This window comes from Labeo rohita, chromosome 20 (genome assembly GCF_022985175.1).
Source record: "Labeo rohita strain BAU-BD-2019 chromosome 20, IGBB_LRoh.1.0, whole genome shotgun sequence".
In the NCBI taxonomy this organism is placed as follows: Eukaryota; Metazoa; Chordata; class Actinopteri; order Cypriniformes; family Cyprinidae; genus Labeo; species Labeo rohita.
Genome location: NC_066888.1, coordinates 2,846,972 through 2,863,512, shown reverse-complemented (window position 1 = coordinate 2,863,512; position 16,541 = coordinate 2,846,972). Strand labels below are relative to the sequence as shown.

The 16,541-nt window shown below is 36.4% G+C and overlaps 1 protein-coding gene across 4 annotated transcripts in view; it reads right to left on the bottom strand.

The window, feature by feature from the left end:
• Window positions 1-16,541, bottom strand: part of pum2 (pumilio RNA-binding family member 2) — a 66,370-nt gene that overhangs the window by 13,335 nt on the left and 36,494 nt on the right. For 2 of the 4 annotated variants that reach the window (XM_051139568.1, XM_051139570.1), the window contains exons 11-18: window positions 15,048-15,165; window positions 10,990-11,130; window positions 10,528-10,830; window positions 7,956-8,186; window positions 5,041-5,308; window positions 4,439-4,568; window positions 3,278-3,412; window positions 2,911-3,048 (exon numbers count right to left, since the gene is read on the bottom strand). In XM_051139568.1, coding sequence (XP_050995525.1) covers window positions 2,911-3,048; window positions 3,278-3,412; window positions 4,439-4,568; window positions 5,041-5,308; window positions 7,956-8,186; window positions 10,528-10,830; window positions 10,990-11,130; window positions 15,048-15,165 — 1,464 coding nt within the window. The remainder of the gene's footprint in view (window positions 1-2,910; window positions 3,049-3,277; window positions 3,413-4,438; window positions 4,569-5,040; window positions 5,309-7,955; window positions 8,187-10,527; window positions 10,831-10,989; window positions 11,131-15,047; window positions 15,166-16,541) is intronic. The other 2 variants (XM_051139569.1, XM_051139571.1) reach the window with 1 other exon arrangement.

Sequence of the window (16,541 nt, the reverse complement as noted above, 5' to 3'; positions counted from 1 at the left end):
AAGTAAAAAAAAAACACCTATTATACAGGGTCAAAATAGAACTTTAGTAAAATATAAAAGTAAATGAATAATTTGCAACGAAATTGTATTATTTATAAATTACACTTTTAGATATAGACAGTTACCTATGACTATGATTTTATTAGGCCTAATACAGTTGTCTAATTGATTTTATTGTCTCAAGCATCCAGAAAACCACACACACACACACAAAAAGCAGTTTTACTACAATAAAACCATGGTTAATTTTGGCAAAGGTTGTGATGTCCACATGTTTTTGTTGAAGAAATTATACAGGCTGTGGCATTTCTATCACAAGATTAAGTGGATATTTGAATTAAATGTTTGGTCACTATTAAACAAGGATTTGATCGTAATGTACATAAATTGTTTATTTCGTATTAGCCCACATTATGTATTTTAACAGTGTTATTTAATGAAACCATATGATTATTTTTAATTAACCAATCATTATTGCCTCATTGTTTTTATATAGGTTCATGCATTTTAAGTCTTGAAAATTAGTAAGGCAAGTGCGTTGGTGGTGGTAACATTATTACCGACATTAAAACACGTTATTAAGGTCAACAGCCAAAAAAAGTTTCTCAGGATTATGAACGCACCTGAAAGTGATACATGGGCGTTATCTTGGCTTTTTTTCGTTTTCTTTTCTCTGCGCCAGACCACTTATTATGATTGCAGTCAGCCGCAAACATTAGGCTACTTGAACTGAGAGTAGGCACGGGCACGGGCACGAACACGGGAATAATGCGTTACGTGTCCTTAGCCTACTGTATGTGTATATTCACATGTTAATATTACTATAGAACGAAAGTTTATTTTTTGTTTTGAGCAACTGGGATGGTGCCCCCCCCCCCCAGGAGTTGGTGCCCTATGCAGACTGCATACTCTGGTACTGCTTGTAAAAGCGTCCTGCACATTTTACTTTCACTTTTAAATTAGTGGCATTAACATAAACTTTTATTAACAAAACAAATAATAATACACCACGTTATATGTCCAATATAAAATAATAACTTATACAAAGTTTAAATAGGTATACAAAACTGAAAAACACTGTGTAACCAAATAAAGAAAAAACGTAGAACGTTTATTAGCAAAACGAATAAGAAAGCTTGGAAGCACGGCATACACCTTGCACGCTTAATATAAAATTAAAAAAAATACAGTTTAAATAAATAAAAGTCAGCAAACACTGTGGAACCAAATACATATAAACTTTCACTATCATAGTCTTGTCTTTCTCACCTCTCTCCTTGTCGGTCAGCTCGACTTTACGTGATAAAAGAAATCTGATCTGTGATGCGACTGACGTTCGGCACACTGCATCGAGCGTTTTAATTGTATTGTCTGTTCTCTAACTAAACTAAATGATTTTTATTACTATAAAAAAAAAAAAATCAAGATGACAAGTTCTTCTTTGGGTGACTGACAGATGAAGCAGCACATACTGCCATCCACAACGTATTGTTTAATGAATATTGACCGACCTAAGCCATGTAGCATAGAAATTACGCTGTCACTTCACTTTAAAATGAAACACACGAGGAAACAATTCCTCACGAAAATTAATGCCATGATCAAATGAATTTAAGACTTGCTGCTCTGATTTAAGACCTTTTCAAGGCCTTAATTCATGGAAAAGCGATATAAGACTTTTTGAAGACCCGCGGAAACCCTGGGTAAGAACAGAATTCTGTTGACTGTCTGATGGCCAGAGCAGTGTGAAAGATGACAGTTCTCTCACCGCTGCTATCAGCGAGTGGCTTTCCTGTGCTCACAAAACTACAGCATTTACACGTTTTAAAAAATTTTAAATTAAAATATATAATCTCAGATCACGATTGCTCACTGCAGCATCCTCATTAAACTTCTTTATTTGCTTTTGCATGTGTTTTAAAGCCGTGTGAATTAAAATATTCCAGAGATTGAAGACAATACAGTTACAAGAACAAAATGTTTGCTACAAACATATTTTCCATGTGTGTTGTTAGAACATGGAAAACCAACCGCATGCACCCAAGCTTCAGCTCTGGTTGAGTCGTAGGGAAATGCAAACAATACTTTTATTTTGTCGCACCGATGATACTAGCACTTACGTTGAGCATGTCTCTAAATGACACTGAGGGGAGAAGCAGTACTATCTTACGCATAATACAGCAGATATTTTTATGCATACTGCAATGCAGTTATTGGGTTGAACAAACTCTTTCTAATGAATAAATGCAGAAAAGAGCTCAGAAACGACTGACATAGAAACGGCCCTCTCCCACCCCTACAGCCTATCTATAGCACATCACTATAACAAAATTGCTAAGAAAAATGAAAGAAAAAAAAATCCAATTTCCACTTTTTGATAACATTTATGAATGCTATTAGTGTTTTCACTGAGATGCAACCTGTAAATATCTGTTCACATCTCAAAAAATGTGTTCCGGGGTTTCATGACCCTTTAAGTACTAGTGTGGCCAACTAGCAGTTAAAGGATAATCAGTCTTACTCTTACATGTTCAAATTAGACCTAGAAAATCTAAGTTTTTACGCAACTGACCTGGTCTTAAAAAGTTAGATGACTAACCTGTAATACTAGTTAAATATTTTTTTGCAACTGCCCCCATGTGCAAGTAACGTAAGACAGTCCTGCCTACTGATATAAAGAGAAAAAAAAAAAAAAAAGAAAGAAAATACCTACCATGACATAAGCGATATGGCAAAACCTTACCATTTTTTTAATTAGCAGATGTTTTTAACATGGACTACAGCACACCACAAAGGTTCTTTAAGAAACTTGTCTACAGACATGGAATAATATGCATCTATATTTGGTCTGCCACCAACATATATGTAAAACCTGCTTCTGGGTGTTTTGAATGTCTGTACAGCTGATACCTGTCCCTGGAAGGCATCAATGATGAACTGAAGAGCCTGGGGCTGGACACACTCAATACATTTCTGCACCACGTGATTTCCATTCTGATCCTTCACACATTTCAGTACATGACCATCCAACTCCCGTACAATGTCACCCTGACACACAAGAAATAAAAAAAAATTATAACCTTTAATTGAACTATTAATCTCTCTGTAGTTCTGAAAACTACCACCATTTCTTAACATTCTGTTTTAGTACATGTAGAGTTAATTTTTTTTTTTTTAATCCTATTGGACTGTACTTCAGAAAGCTACAGTATAATCAAACAATCTCTAACATTGTAGTTTAATGTGTAATGTGGAAACAAAACAAAAGGCAACTTACAATTACCTGCTGGTCAGAAGAGATGGATTCCAAAGCCTTTTGAATCACACGACAACCATACATCTGCAGAGCCAGCGGCAACACATGGCCACGTATACGGGTCGCAAGTGCCAGTTTCTGATCCACGCTGCCGAACTGCAGCAGAGAAAGCAGTTACTCTCAAAGACAGAAACGCATCATGCATAAGTCATCACACATAAAAGATACAATTATATTTTATTCATAAACATTTTTGTACTGTGTGTTTATAACTGACAACATTTTTAACATTTTCCATTTTTTTTTATTAAAAAAAAACCGATCTGTTCTTTATACTTCACTTTATACATCTGCGATCATTTGACAGATCCCAGATCTTTTAATCATGATAACTGATCTATGACTAATTTGGTTCTTCAAACAATTTAGCAGATTTGATTAAAATATCTGGATTAAATTGTCTTAGATTACTCCATGTTGATGTTCATTGGAAAAGGCAGATATATCGATACTCCATGAACCATGACCAGCAACGCAGTGATTGGTTGGCAGGGAGACAGCAATGTAAACAACATCATATAATTAAGATCAAGAAAACAGCCTAGCTATCAAAATTACATAAAAGTTGAAATACATTCAATGCGTAACTTTATTTTTTTATTTTAAGCGATTTCAAATTTTAAAAAATGCATTTTTTCAGTGTCAAGAGTATTGTAATTGATTTCATTTTGAAGCAGATTTGCTTTACACGACAGCATTAAAGTTTCCTAAACCATATGATCTATTACGACAGCTGACTGTGTTTAAATTTATTGTGCATCATAAAAGCATTTTGAGATTTGAGAAGTGGCCTGCATCTCCTGCGATGCATAAAAGCCTGAATTAAACCTCACCGTTCAAATTAATGCATGGCTGAGACAAACTGTACGTTATGTGTATGAATGCAATAAAATTATGATAATTATTCCCTCACAAATAAATTGTGTCTATTATTACCAATTATGTAACATTTTAATTATTTTCAAAATAGTTTTCATTTTTTTTTTTTTTTTCCTGGTTTAAAAAGGTACACAGAGCCTGATGGGGGAAAAAAAAAAAGCATTGGAGCAGAATGAGTAATTTACTCATGCACATTCTAGAAACAGACCTAGAAACTGTGGTAGAACATTTTAACTTAATTACCTCAAAGAACTTCTGTATGACATAGTTTCCAAAGACATCAGTCATGAGTTGGTAAGCAGCCTGTAGGATCTCCCCAAACACCATCTGCCTCTCTGCAGGAGTTGCACGCTCTAACTTTTGCTGAATAAACCTAGACATTGAGAAAAGGACCTTACATTAAACACACACACACAAAAATGTTTCTGGGAATTTAAAGGAATGCAGTTTTCCCAGTCTTTCTTAAAATTATTTTTAAGAATATTTATTTTATATGACAACAGTGTTTTAATAGTGTTTAATTGCTATTTTTGCAATATTTCCAAACATGCATGATCTAAAATGTGTCAAAAGCTGTCAGAAAAGTATTTGCTATTATGAGAAACATTTACAATTAATAAGCAGATATAGCATAAAAAAAAACAGACATCAGACATTGTAAAACGTGCAAGACTAATGTACAATGAATACAGGTATTTAAAGTAGCATGATTCCAAACATTTTCAAACTTAAAATATAAATTTTCAGGCTATTAAGTTAATTTTCCCTATTTTTCATTACTTGAAAACTGTATAAAAAAAAAATTCCGAAATCCCATAAATGTATAAGCTGGGAGGAGCTGGGACCTGGATCCGTGCTGGTCTTGAGAGAACTCCACCATGTGACCAGGCAGATCTCGTAGCTGCAGGTTGGGAAAGCGATTATTCCGGAAGTCCTCTAGTAAGCGGCTACGTCCTGAAGGCATGACATCTGAGCGGCTATAGCGGGCTCGTGGTGGAGGAAAGAGCTGACTGCTAGAGCTAAAAAGACTGGAGGTACTGCCCGAGCTCCTGTATTTGGCTTCTGCTCCCGGTGCAGCCGAAATATAACGGCCACTGCCATTGGTCAGACCACCTGAGAAGAGCAGGAGTGAGAGGAAAACAGGACTGAGTTTAGTTTACTTTGCTTCTATAGAGTTTTCCCTGTGCGCTACCCTCTGGCAGGCATGCCCCGTACTTTGAGAACCAATACACAAAAAAAAAGCTTTCACACAGCTTCTGACCTCAGTTTGGGTTTGCTTGGTGTGAAATAGGAATGCTCATTTTAACCAGTTAACCGTTAACGGACAGAAAGAATTTTGGATTCAAAATCCAAACATTTGCGATCCAAATGTCTGATTTTGTGGTAGTAATTTCCAAAAATGTGCACAAAATTTGCTGTTTTTTTTTTTAATAATTATGATAGCACATTCACCTGATTATATTATGTTAGATTCACAATAGTCTTAACGTGACAAAGAACAAACAAAATGTATGACGTTTGTTTATTTTGCTAAGAAAGCAATGACAACAGGACAAATAAGCACAATAGATAAAAGGTAAATAGGTAGATAAATAGGTAGATAAAAAACTATTATTTCTGCTGCTGCTGCTACTGTTGTTTAATGAATTTTAGGAAACTACAGTAAGCTTACAGTAATGCGCAGCTCCAGTACTGGCGTAACCAGAATTTAATTTTTGGGCAGGCCTGAGCAAAAGTGAGCGGGCACTAGCCTAACTATATAGATGTATAAATCAGCCTTAAGGAACCAAGTCCAGATGTCCATGTCTTTTGTTTCTTCAGTCGTAAAGAAATCGTTTTTTGAGGAAAACATTTCAGGATTTTTCTCCATATAATGGACTGATAAGGTGCCCCGAATTTGAACTTCCAAAATGCAGTTTAAAATACAGTTTTTTGACATACCCTAACTGTCTTGAGCTACAATACACAAGAGTTCAGACAAGATGAGCTTTGACATTAAAAAGTATATAAATCGTTTTATTTTAATGAAAATAACTAATCGTTTCACTAAATAAGACCCTTCTTCCTCGGCTGGGATCGTTTACAACCGCATTTGGAATCGTCTGAAGCTGCATTTAAACTGCATTTTGGAAGTTCAAACTCAGGGCACCATATCAGTCCATTATATGGAGAAAAATCCTGAAATGTTTTCCCTCAAAAAACAATTTCTTTACGACTGAAGAAAGACATGAACATCTTGGATTACAAGGGGGCGAGTACATTATCTGTAAACTGTTATTCTGGAAGTGGACTTCTCCTTTAATAATTTTAATTATAGGTCTATAATTCATTGTATAACAAACCTGTTTTGAAAGACATTTTCAATGAGGAGTAAGCCAGCCTAATCTTGTTATCCTCGCAGCACGTCAGTTATGAGGTAATGCACTATGCTATGAAATAATTGCGGGGCAAATTAAAATGTAATATTAATTTAATAATAAAACACAAATCCGCAGTCAGTCCAACTCGTGTCCGGCGGGATGAGGGAGAATAAATGATTTTTGGTCTGAGATCGCCCGAACGAGGTGGTCTCAGCTCGACTGAAAATGAACTTGTGAGCGGTTTGGATGTAGTGAAACCAATCCAATCCAACGGACCAACGAACCAGGCTATATCAGTGTATAATGGGTAATTACAGTTCCGTGAAGAGCAGTAGCTTTGTTGTTTTATTAATGCCTCTTAAAATGAACCTGTGAATGTTTTCACCATTCAAAGTCAAAGCGCGCCTTTTCATTTTATAATGCGGTCTTATTGCTCTCTTTGTAGTAGTGCATTTTAAAAAATGTTTTCCAAATCCTGGACTCCTTCTCAAAATTATAAATTAATATAACGACAGCTACATAAAAAAAAAGTAAAAGAAAATAAACAGTGGAACTTTGACCAATGAGAGGACAGTTTACTCATTTTTTTTTTTTTTTACCCCTGTTTACATGTGACTTCTATTAACACATTTGGTTAGTTTAGAAACTTTGCTGTGTGAAAGCAAGCCACACCAAGAATAAAAAGCAACATTGTAATTCCACAGGCAGGTCCATAGCCTATCACGTCGTGGACATTAAACAAATTTTAAATTGCTTCCTCTGAGATGGCAACAGCACAATTTCTTTTGTCATCTGTTGTCATTCATATTTTATCTATTATAAGGACTACAAAATTTACTCGACTGTGTAATGCTTTAGGGAAACTGCTTTGCCGGTCCAATGGCAGACTCCAGCAAAAGTTGTGTGTTCACTGTTTCACACACACCAGTCACATGCGCATATCTGTATCTTGAAAATAATACAATACATTACAGCTTTAGTAAAAAATTTGCCATATTTCAGTTAATAATTATAATTTAGTTTTTTTTTTTTTTTTTGAGACCATTTTTAGCAATTATTATGCGGTGAAATAGCAAATAATGCAGGATCACAAAAAAAACCCCGCTGATGTTCTGTTCATGTTCTGTTGTTTGCTGCTTTTTGCACATGTAAAATCAATCAATGGAAAACAAATTTTGTTTTTTTTTAACGGGTCACAGACACTTATCCTTTCGAAAATAATTCAATTCTAATTTAAAATAATCTTGTCGGTTAAAGGTTAATAATTGGTTAACAAGCACCAGCTGGCGGTTACGAAAAATAACCAAAATTAACATCCCTAGTGTGAAAATTGTTTTCATTTAACCAAAACTGGAAACCAACTCTGATTTGGATAAATCAACTGAACCAAGAGATCATACCCAGATGGAGGCTGGAAGAGGACCCGTGGGAGGAGGGCAGAGAGGGAGGAGGTGTCAGAGGGGAGTGACCAGGTGTCAGTCCAATGGGGCTGGGGGAGGAAGAGTATCCTAGACTGTTGTAAAAAGACTGGCCAATGGGCGTCAAGCTGCTACCACCACCACGCTTATACAGGTCAGAGCTGGCCAAAAGGGAGTCCCGACGGGTTGCGCTGCTGCTAGTGGAACTTGACACTGCAGAGTTACAAGAGTACAAAAGTAGAAAAAAGATAAACACATGATAAGCACAACTGACAAACTGTTCTGCTATGACAATCCAATCCACACATTTTAAACACTAATCAGTTCATTCGTTTGGCTAAAAGCAAGGCTATCAATTTCTAAATCTCATATACTCCATTACTCCATCCAACATGTAAGACCAATTTCATAGCTCATAATCAGGGCAATTCTAGAGCTCGATCATTACTGGGGCACACATCCCTGAAAGAATTTCACAAAAACACTTCGAAAACAGCACCAAAGCATTCAATTTCTGTTGTTTTTGGGAGTATTTATTTCTTAATTAATTTTCCTTAATCATATTATGTAACAAGCATTAAACATGTAAAACTTTTCTTAAATCTAAAAATTGGCATTAGTGCAAATTTGTCCACTTCTTTCTTGAAGACAAAAAGTGAGTCTCCAGTCAACCAAAATAAACCAAACATTATTAAATTATATTCAATAGGATATTTTTTCCAACATTGTTGATTCCAAAGACATCAGTATTTTGAAATGTTTAAGTGTGTATTATGTTTTTAGTGTTCATTTAGTGTACTATGAATATTTTTACTAATACTACAAGTATTCATTTGTTGTTCTTTGATATATTTTTTTATTCTTAGAAACTGGCAGCCACTGACTTGCATTTTATGAATCACCAAGGACCACGATTTCAGCTAAAAATCTTCTTTACTGTTTTACTGAAGAAAAATGCCACTTCCATCTTGGGTGGCCTGAGGGTGAGTAAATTAACAGCAAATTTTCATTTTGGGTGAACAATCCTTTTAAGTGCATCTGAATATTGGAAACCTAAAATCATTAAAAGTAACCCCAGGTATTAAGACTTGTATAGTTTAATATAACATAAATGATGTCTCTTACTGAAATATGTAGTAGAAAACCCATGAAAGACTTACATTATTTAAAAAAAAAAATGTTTTCTAAATTTTTTTTTTTGGACTACACACGGTGCAGGGCTTTACAGTGCAAGCATTTCAGGTCGCGTTTGTGATTGGAAACTACTACATGCGACACAACAGTAAAATAAGCGACACAACAGTAAAATAAGTTAATATTAAGTGACTTACATTGTCTGACACTATTGCCTGATTTTGCTCAATTTTATCCTCAAAAATAGTTTGAAACAAGTCACAACTGAGCTGCTGTGCATCTCCATTCAAACATAGCGGTGTTTCGTTTATGAATTACCGTGTGTTTTTTAAACGAATCTAGTGAGTCAATGATTCAACTTCACATTCATAAAGACAGTCGCTTGCGTTATTCCTGAATGAATCAGCCATTCAAACAAATCAAATGAATGAATGATTCAGTAATTATCAGTGATTTGCCACCACCTACTGGCAGTTTTAGTTTCATTTTTAGAGCATCATTTCAGTTATTAAAATTATTTAATATTCCTATATTCAAAATTTTATATTTAAAACATTAATCTTAACATGGGTTTATGAATTTGATTACACTCATGCCACCTCTGAGCCTCATTAAACATGAAAATACACCTACAAGCCACTTTTGTGTTCTTCTGTGCCACCTCTGTATTACGGATTAATGTAATGGGAAGGCTACTTTTTTGTTTATATATTTTGATTGTTTATTAGAAGGTGCTCCTGAAATTTTGACTGTGCTCCTACATTTAAGTTAGGAACATAAGTGCTCCAAAAGGAAAAGTAGGAGTAGAGCCCTGCAGTGAGCTACTGGCACTGAGCTATGCTATTCTTACCACAACACAACTCAGAATACACAACTTGGAAAATAAAATACTGATACGATGACCACAGGTACTGAAAGAGCTTACAAGTGGCAAAGGATCATCAGGATTTTTTTTTTTTTAAATAACGTAAATCTTCCATAGGTTTTCTACTACATGTTTTACTAAGAGACATCATTTATGTTATATTAAGCCATACAAGTCTTAATACCCAGGGTTCCCTTAAAGATGCTGAAAACGCTGATAAATGACAAGTGCTGAGCGAGTCCATTATCTAAAGCACGAAAGCCGAATTTAACAGTTCATCGAGCTACAAAGTTGAAGAACACACTGACGTGACACGTGGTTAATATTCATAACGAACGTACTACTACCTGACTGAGAAGTGTTTTGTTTATTCGTTACAGAAATGAATTTGCAGGCCACATGAGGTGGCAGACCAGTTTTGAGTTTGACACATGACTCAGATGTCTATTTAAACCGCATTCTATTCAAAACAGAACATAAAAGAGGTAATTTTTTTTTTTTTTTTTTTACTTTGTTGATACACTAATACACACCATGCAAAATGGTGCAACAGACCTGAGGAGCCAAAGGCACCGAGTGCAGAGCCTAGCCCAACACCTAGAGATCCACCAGTGCTGCTGAAACCCAGAGAGGTGCTAGGAGGTGCCGCGCTCGTATGAGAGAATAGCGAGCTGCTCTGGGAGCTGGGTGCCACTGAGCCAGAGCCATAGAAGGAGTTGGAGGGCAGGCCACTAGAGGGTGGAGGTGGCTGCTGCTGAGGTTGAGGCTGCTGGGGCTGCTGGCAGCCCATTGACCGGTACAGACCGTTAGCAGGACCAGACATGCTGTTTCCAGAGCCTGATGCAGATGCAGCTGCAGCTAGACAACAGAGGATGGAAAGAATTAAAAGAAGGAAAGAAAGTAATAAAATAAAAAGCAAATGATTTTGGTCAACAGAATAAAAATAAATGCATTATTAAATACAATGTTTCGAAAATGCTTTCAGTTTAATGAGAAGGTAAAAACAAGCATATTCACCAGCTTGTGCAGCTGCTGGGTTGATAAGGAGAGGGGTTTGGACCAGTCGGACAGGTCCACCTATGCCAGTGCGAGCTCCAGGACCCATTACCAGCGCTCCGGTTTGATCATAGTAAGCAGCTGGTGCTAGAACTTGGTAACCTGATCAAAACACAACAGACAAGGGTATGAATCAGTGCCTTTTCAAGCTTTAAAAAAAAAAAAAAAACAACTTTTGACGGGTTCTGTAGCATACACCGTTTCACCTACAGTTACCAAAAATCATACACATATAGGCCTCATCAGGCTGAACAACTTTCGTGTTGACAGTCCGTGCTTCACCCAATAGGAAGTTGGCTATTCAAGGTTTTATATAAAATACTGTTGCCCTGGCAACATGTCAAACTTTAATATTTGTTTCCTGTGTTTGAGGCAGATAACATGCTTAGAATTTCATGAAACCTGACACACATCAGCATTAATGATAGTTACACATTGGCAAAACCTTATAAATGAGTGAGGAGGAGGCACTCTATAGTGCCACCTTTTGACAAAAGTTGGGGGGTTAGTTTTTCCTACAGTCACCAAACTCTGGACATATATTGTTCTCATCAATCCGGACAACTTTCTAATTTACACCCGTTCGCTACAACCAACAGGAAGTCGGCTATTTTTACTTGAATGTGGATTTTTGGAAAAAATAAAATAAATTCAGGCTATAAATAAATTCATACTCCACCAAGCAGAAACAAGTCGTTCACACCAAGCTTTGTCAACATGATGCCAAGATGCTGAAGATGCTAAATTGCGAATGCATTTTGGATATTTTGAACGGTGTTTTATGGTGATTTATGAAAGTAACAGTAAAAAAGATAACAGTAATTTAAAAGTGCATTATCCTAACTCTTCAAAACTTACATACAAAGAACAAGTCATTCTTAGGCAGTGTTGGGAAGGTTACTTTAGAAATGTAATAGGTTACAGACTACAAGTTACTCTATTAAAAATGTAATAAGTAGTGTAACTTTTCAATTACCTTACTAAAGTAATGTAACTTTTGTAACTGTTAATCATTTTAAAACATTTAAACCTAGCAGAGTTAGCTGTTGATCAGTAAATCAGTTGCTAGCAAGCGGCAAATTGACAGAATTAAGAAATTGTACACATAACATTGAATTGAGATTTAATAATTTATTAGCTTACCAAACGCAAAGCTTCCACCAAGGAAAACTATCAAGCATATAGCACCGACTTAAGTTGCCTGGATGAATCTGTGTTATTAGATTTCACTAGTTGTTATCAGGGAATAACATACCTTGGAATGCCAAAAACATTAAAACTATCATACATCTAAGGCGGCAGATGAAGATTGTAATACCAGGGATGATAGGTTAAGGAATCTTTTTAACTCCTTTTAAGTCCTATTTAGCTCATTCTCAGTGTATAAGAATGAAAGACAGATGCATAGAAGTAGCTGATATGTACTGTACTGTCAGAATTTTACATAATTATTGTATAAATGTTTAAAGGGCATTCAATTTTTTTTTAATCTTTACAGGAAAAATCATTAAAAGTTTTAGATATTCTGACCTCTCTCACTGATAGGATAAGACATCTTTTGAGTCTGACTGTTTACTGCTCAGTTCAATTAATTAGAAGAAACAAACAAATATATAAAATAAGTTAATATGTACTTTACTGGTAATATATTTGTATATAATTATTTCACAAATGCTTATAGATCGTTAAAATAATATTTAAAAAATGCCTCAATTTCTTGATTTGTGTTTTAGGTTGTAATGTTTACCTTTTTCTAAACAAATTTGAAATTGATTTTTGAATTTTTAATTCATTTATTTTATATATTAGTGCTGCGCGATTAATCGTATTGCAATCGCAATGTCAGCCTGTGCGATATGACGGCAAAATGTTGCGATTATATTAAATAAGTAAGTGTGGACTTCAGAACACATACTTTCTGAGAACAGTTTGCTGATTTTATGTACTGCTAACACCACAAACTAACAAAAAAAAAAAAAAAAAAAAAAAAAAGATAACAAAAATAATAAAAAATCTGACAGTCTCTCAGTATAGGCAGTGCACGTGTAGCGTGCGTGCATGTTCACTTGTGCGCATAGCGTGGAGCGACCAGAACGAAGATGGATGCCGAGGAGATCGATACTGATCTGGCAGCCAAAAAAAAAAACAAAAAAAAACAACCTCTGTTATATGGCGATATTTTGGATTTGAGATTATTTGAGAGGCACTGTGCAAGATTTGCAAAATTAAAGGCCCTGCTTACACCTGGTATTAACATGCGTTTTTGTCGATCTGATCACAAGTGGAAAATGCTAAGTACAGGTGTAAATAGGGGTGTAAAACGTTTTCAGCTTCGACCACATCCACTTTTCAAAATCCCATTTTTGTCCCCCTCACTTTCAAATTTGTTTGTTAAATTAATGTCTTGTATTGTAGAATGCACGCTCAGCACCGCTGAGAATTTGCATGATTGTTAAAACAAAACCAAAAGTAAAACGTGCACGCGCCTTCAAAAGCAATTTTGATACCTTGCCTTTAGAGAGCGGTTCCACAATGCGTGCAAATTAGGCTACATAACATATCTGGGTTGTTATTTGTATGTAGACTATAATAGGTTGTGTAGCTGTCTATAGCTCTGTATCATGCTTGAAAAATTTGGTCTCTATTTGCACTTTGAATATTGAGAGAGTAGCCTAGCCTACTTTGATTATGGCTCGACCAAAAACATATCCAGTTTCCTTTTCAAAGGAGTTTACACAGAGTGTGTTACATTCTGCACAAATGCCCGTTTGTTTGGACAAAATGTTTAAAATATATTATTTTTGTGAAACTGTGTATGTTTTTATTTATTGGTTTATAAATATATATATATATATATATATATATATATATATATATATATATATATATATATATAAATAATTATAATAAACGGGTGCAGTGACTTGAAAACATGCAGTGTGGAAACTTAACACTGGACTTCAAGCAACTTGGGCTATGAGCTTCTCCACCCTTCCTCCAGACTCTAGGACCTTGGTTTCCAAATGAAATACAAAACTTGCTCTCATCTGAAAAGAGGACTTTGGACCACTAGGCAACAGTCCATTTCTTCTTAGCCCAGGTAAGACACCTCTGACGTTCCCTGTAGTTCAGGAGTGACTTAACAAGAGGAATACGACAACTTCAGTCAAATTCCTTGACACATCTGTGGGTGGTGGCTCTTAATGCCTTGACCCCAGCCTCAGTCCATTCCTTGTGAAGTTCACTCAAATTCTTTAATCAATTTTGCTTGACAAGCCTCTCAAGGCTGCGGTTCTCTCAGTCGGTTGTGCATCTTTTCCGTCCACACTTTTTCCTTCCACTCAACTTTGTTAACATGCTTGGATACAGCACTCTGTGAACAGCCAGCTTCTTTGGCAATGAATGTTTGTGGCTTACCCTCCTTGTGAAGGGTGTCAATGATTGTCTATTGGACAACTGTCAGATCAGCAGTCTTCCCCATGATTGTGTAGCCTAGTGAACCAAACTGAGAGACCATTTTAAAGGCTCAGGAAACCGTTGCAGGTGTTTGAGTTGATTAGCTGATTGGTATGTCACCATATTCTAATTTGTTGAGATAGTGAATTGTTGGGTTTTTGTTAAATATGAGCCAAAATCATCACAATTGAAAGAACCAAAGACTTTAAGTCCCCAGGAAAAAATAAAATAAAAAAATCAATTAGACAGTCACCACAGAAAACAACCTTCCATGATCAGAGAAAGACAATGGCATATCAGTTCTTCAGCACGAAAAGCTGCCCACCACCAAACCCGTAAAAGACTGCCTTCAATAATCCCAAACTAGAACTAGTTGGCAATTGCTTGTGAATAGACAGGACCATGAATACTGCCACATGCACACATTTCCTCAGATTCCCAGACCACATAAATAAAGCACACAGATGAATGGTAATGAAGCAAAGCCTATGAAGTAAAGAACAACCAATCCAAAAGTACCTGCACAAGTAAAAACAGCAAGAAAAGGTCAGAGCATAACTTACCCGGCATGCCTGTAAAAGCCAGTGCTGGGTTTGCGGCAGCTGCAGCAAGGGACTCCTGCTGACTCTGTTGGCTCTGGCCAGGGGTCAAAGGTCGCTGATTGGTCCCTGCACGAATCACCTGGATTGGGCAAGAAAAGAGTTACAATACAACTTTAAGTAAACCATTATCCTCTATTCATTCATTCACTATTCACTGTCAATAATGTCAGGCTGAGTTGAAACACATTTTAATGCACAGGGGATTATGGAGCATTTCAGAAACCAGACCAGATGGTGAGCAGATGACTTAACTTTGAACGCTTGTTAAATGAATGTTGCTGTGCCAATACTAGTTCAGCATCATCAGCAGTATTAGTGTCATAACGTTGATTAAAAAAGAAAATTAAAGCTGCAAGCAGCGATGAACGGGCCCTCGCACCCGGGCTCACCGCCGACCGGTGGCTTTAGGGAAACAGCGAACGGTGGGCACTATGCTTTTAACATAGTAAATTTAGGAGGAATATATCAAAGTCATTTAGATGTGCCAAACTTCATGCTGCCAGCTGGTGGCGCTATGCCTATAACTGAATATTGGCATGTAGACGTCTTCAGGTCAGCGCTTTTATCAAACATATGAAGTTTGGTGCAGATTGAACATGGTATGCTTGAGTTAGTGTAAGACAAGTCATTTCCTGTTGCCAGCTGGTGCCGCTATAATTGTAATGGAATATTGGCCTTTAGATGTGTTCAGGCCAGGACTCTTATCGAACATATGAAGTTTGGGGCAGATCGGACATTGTATGGCTGAGTTACAACAACTTCCTGTTTCATGGCATTAATAGGATGCATTAGCACTTAGAAAGTGTGTCTAGCATATTTAGCACAATATGGCATATTTTGCTGTGCTTTTAATAGACCATCACAGTGTTAAACATGTCACTTCCGGTTGCCAGCAGGTGGCGCTATGACTTTAACTGAATATGAGCATGTAGATATCTTCAGGCCAGGACTCTTATCAAACATGTGAAGTTTGGGGAAGATTGGACATTGTTTGCAGGAATTGCAACAACTTCCTGTTTCATGGCTTTAACAAGATGCTTTAGCACTTAGTAAGTGTTGCTAGCATGTTTGAGTGTGTTTTTAGCAAGTTTAGCACTCACTGGCTTATTTTTGTGTGTTGCTAATAGTGTATCACAGTGTTAAACATCACTTCCTGTTGACAGTAGGTGGCGCTATGACTATAATTGAATATTGTTATGTAAATGTGTTCAGACCAGGACTCTTATCAAACCTGTTAAGTTTGGGGCAGATTGGACATTGTATGCCTGAGTTACTGTAGCTTCCCGTTTCATTGCATTAATAACATGCTTTAGCACTTAGCTAAGTGTTGCTAACATGTTATAGCATGTTTCTAGCATGTTGCTACCCTATAACACTTGTTGATATTTCTAAAATGTTGCGTTCATTACAGAGTGCAACATCTCACTTCCTGTTGCCAGCAGGTGGAGCTATGAC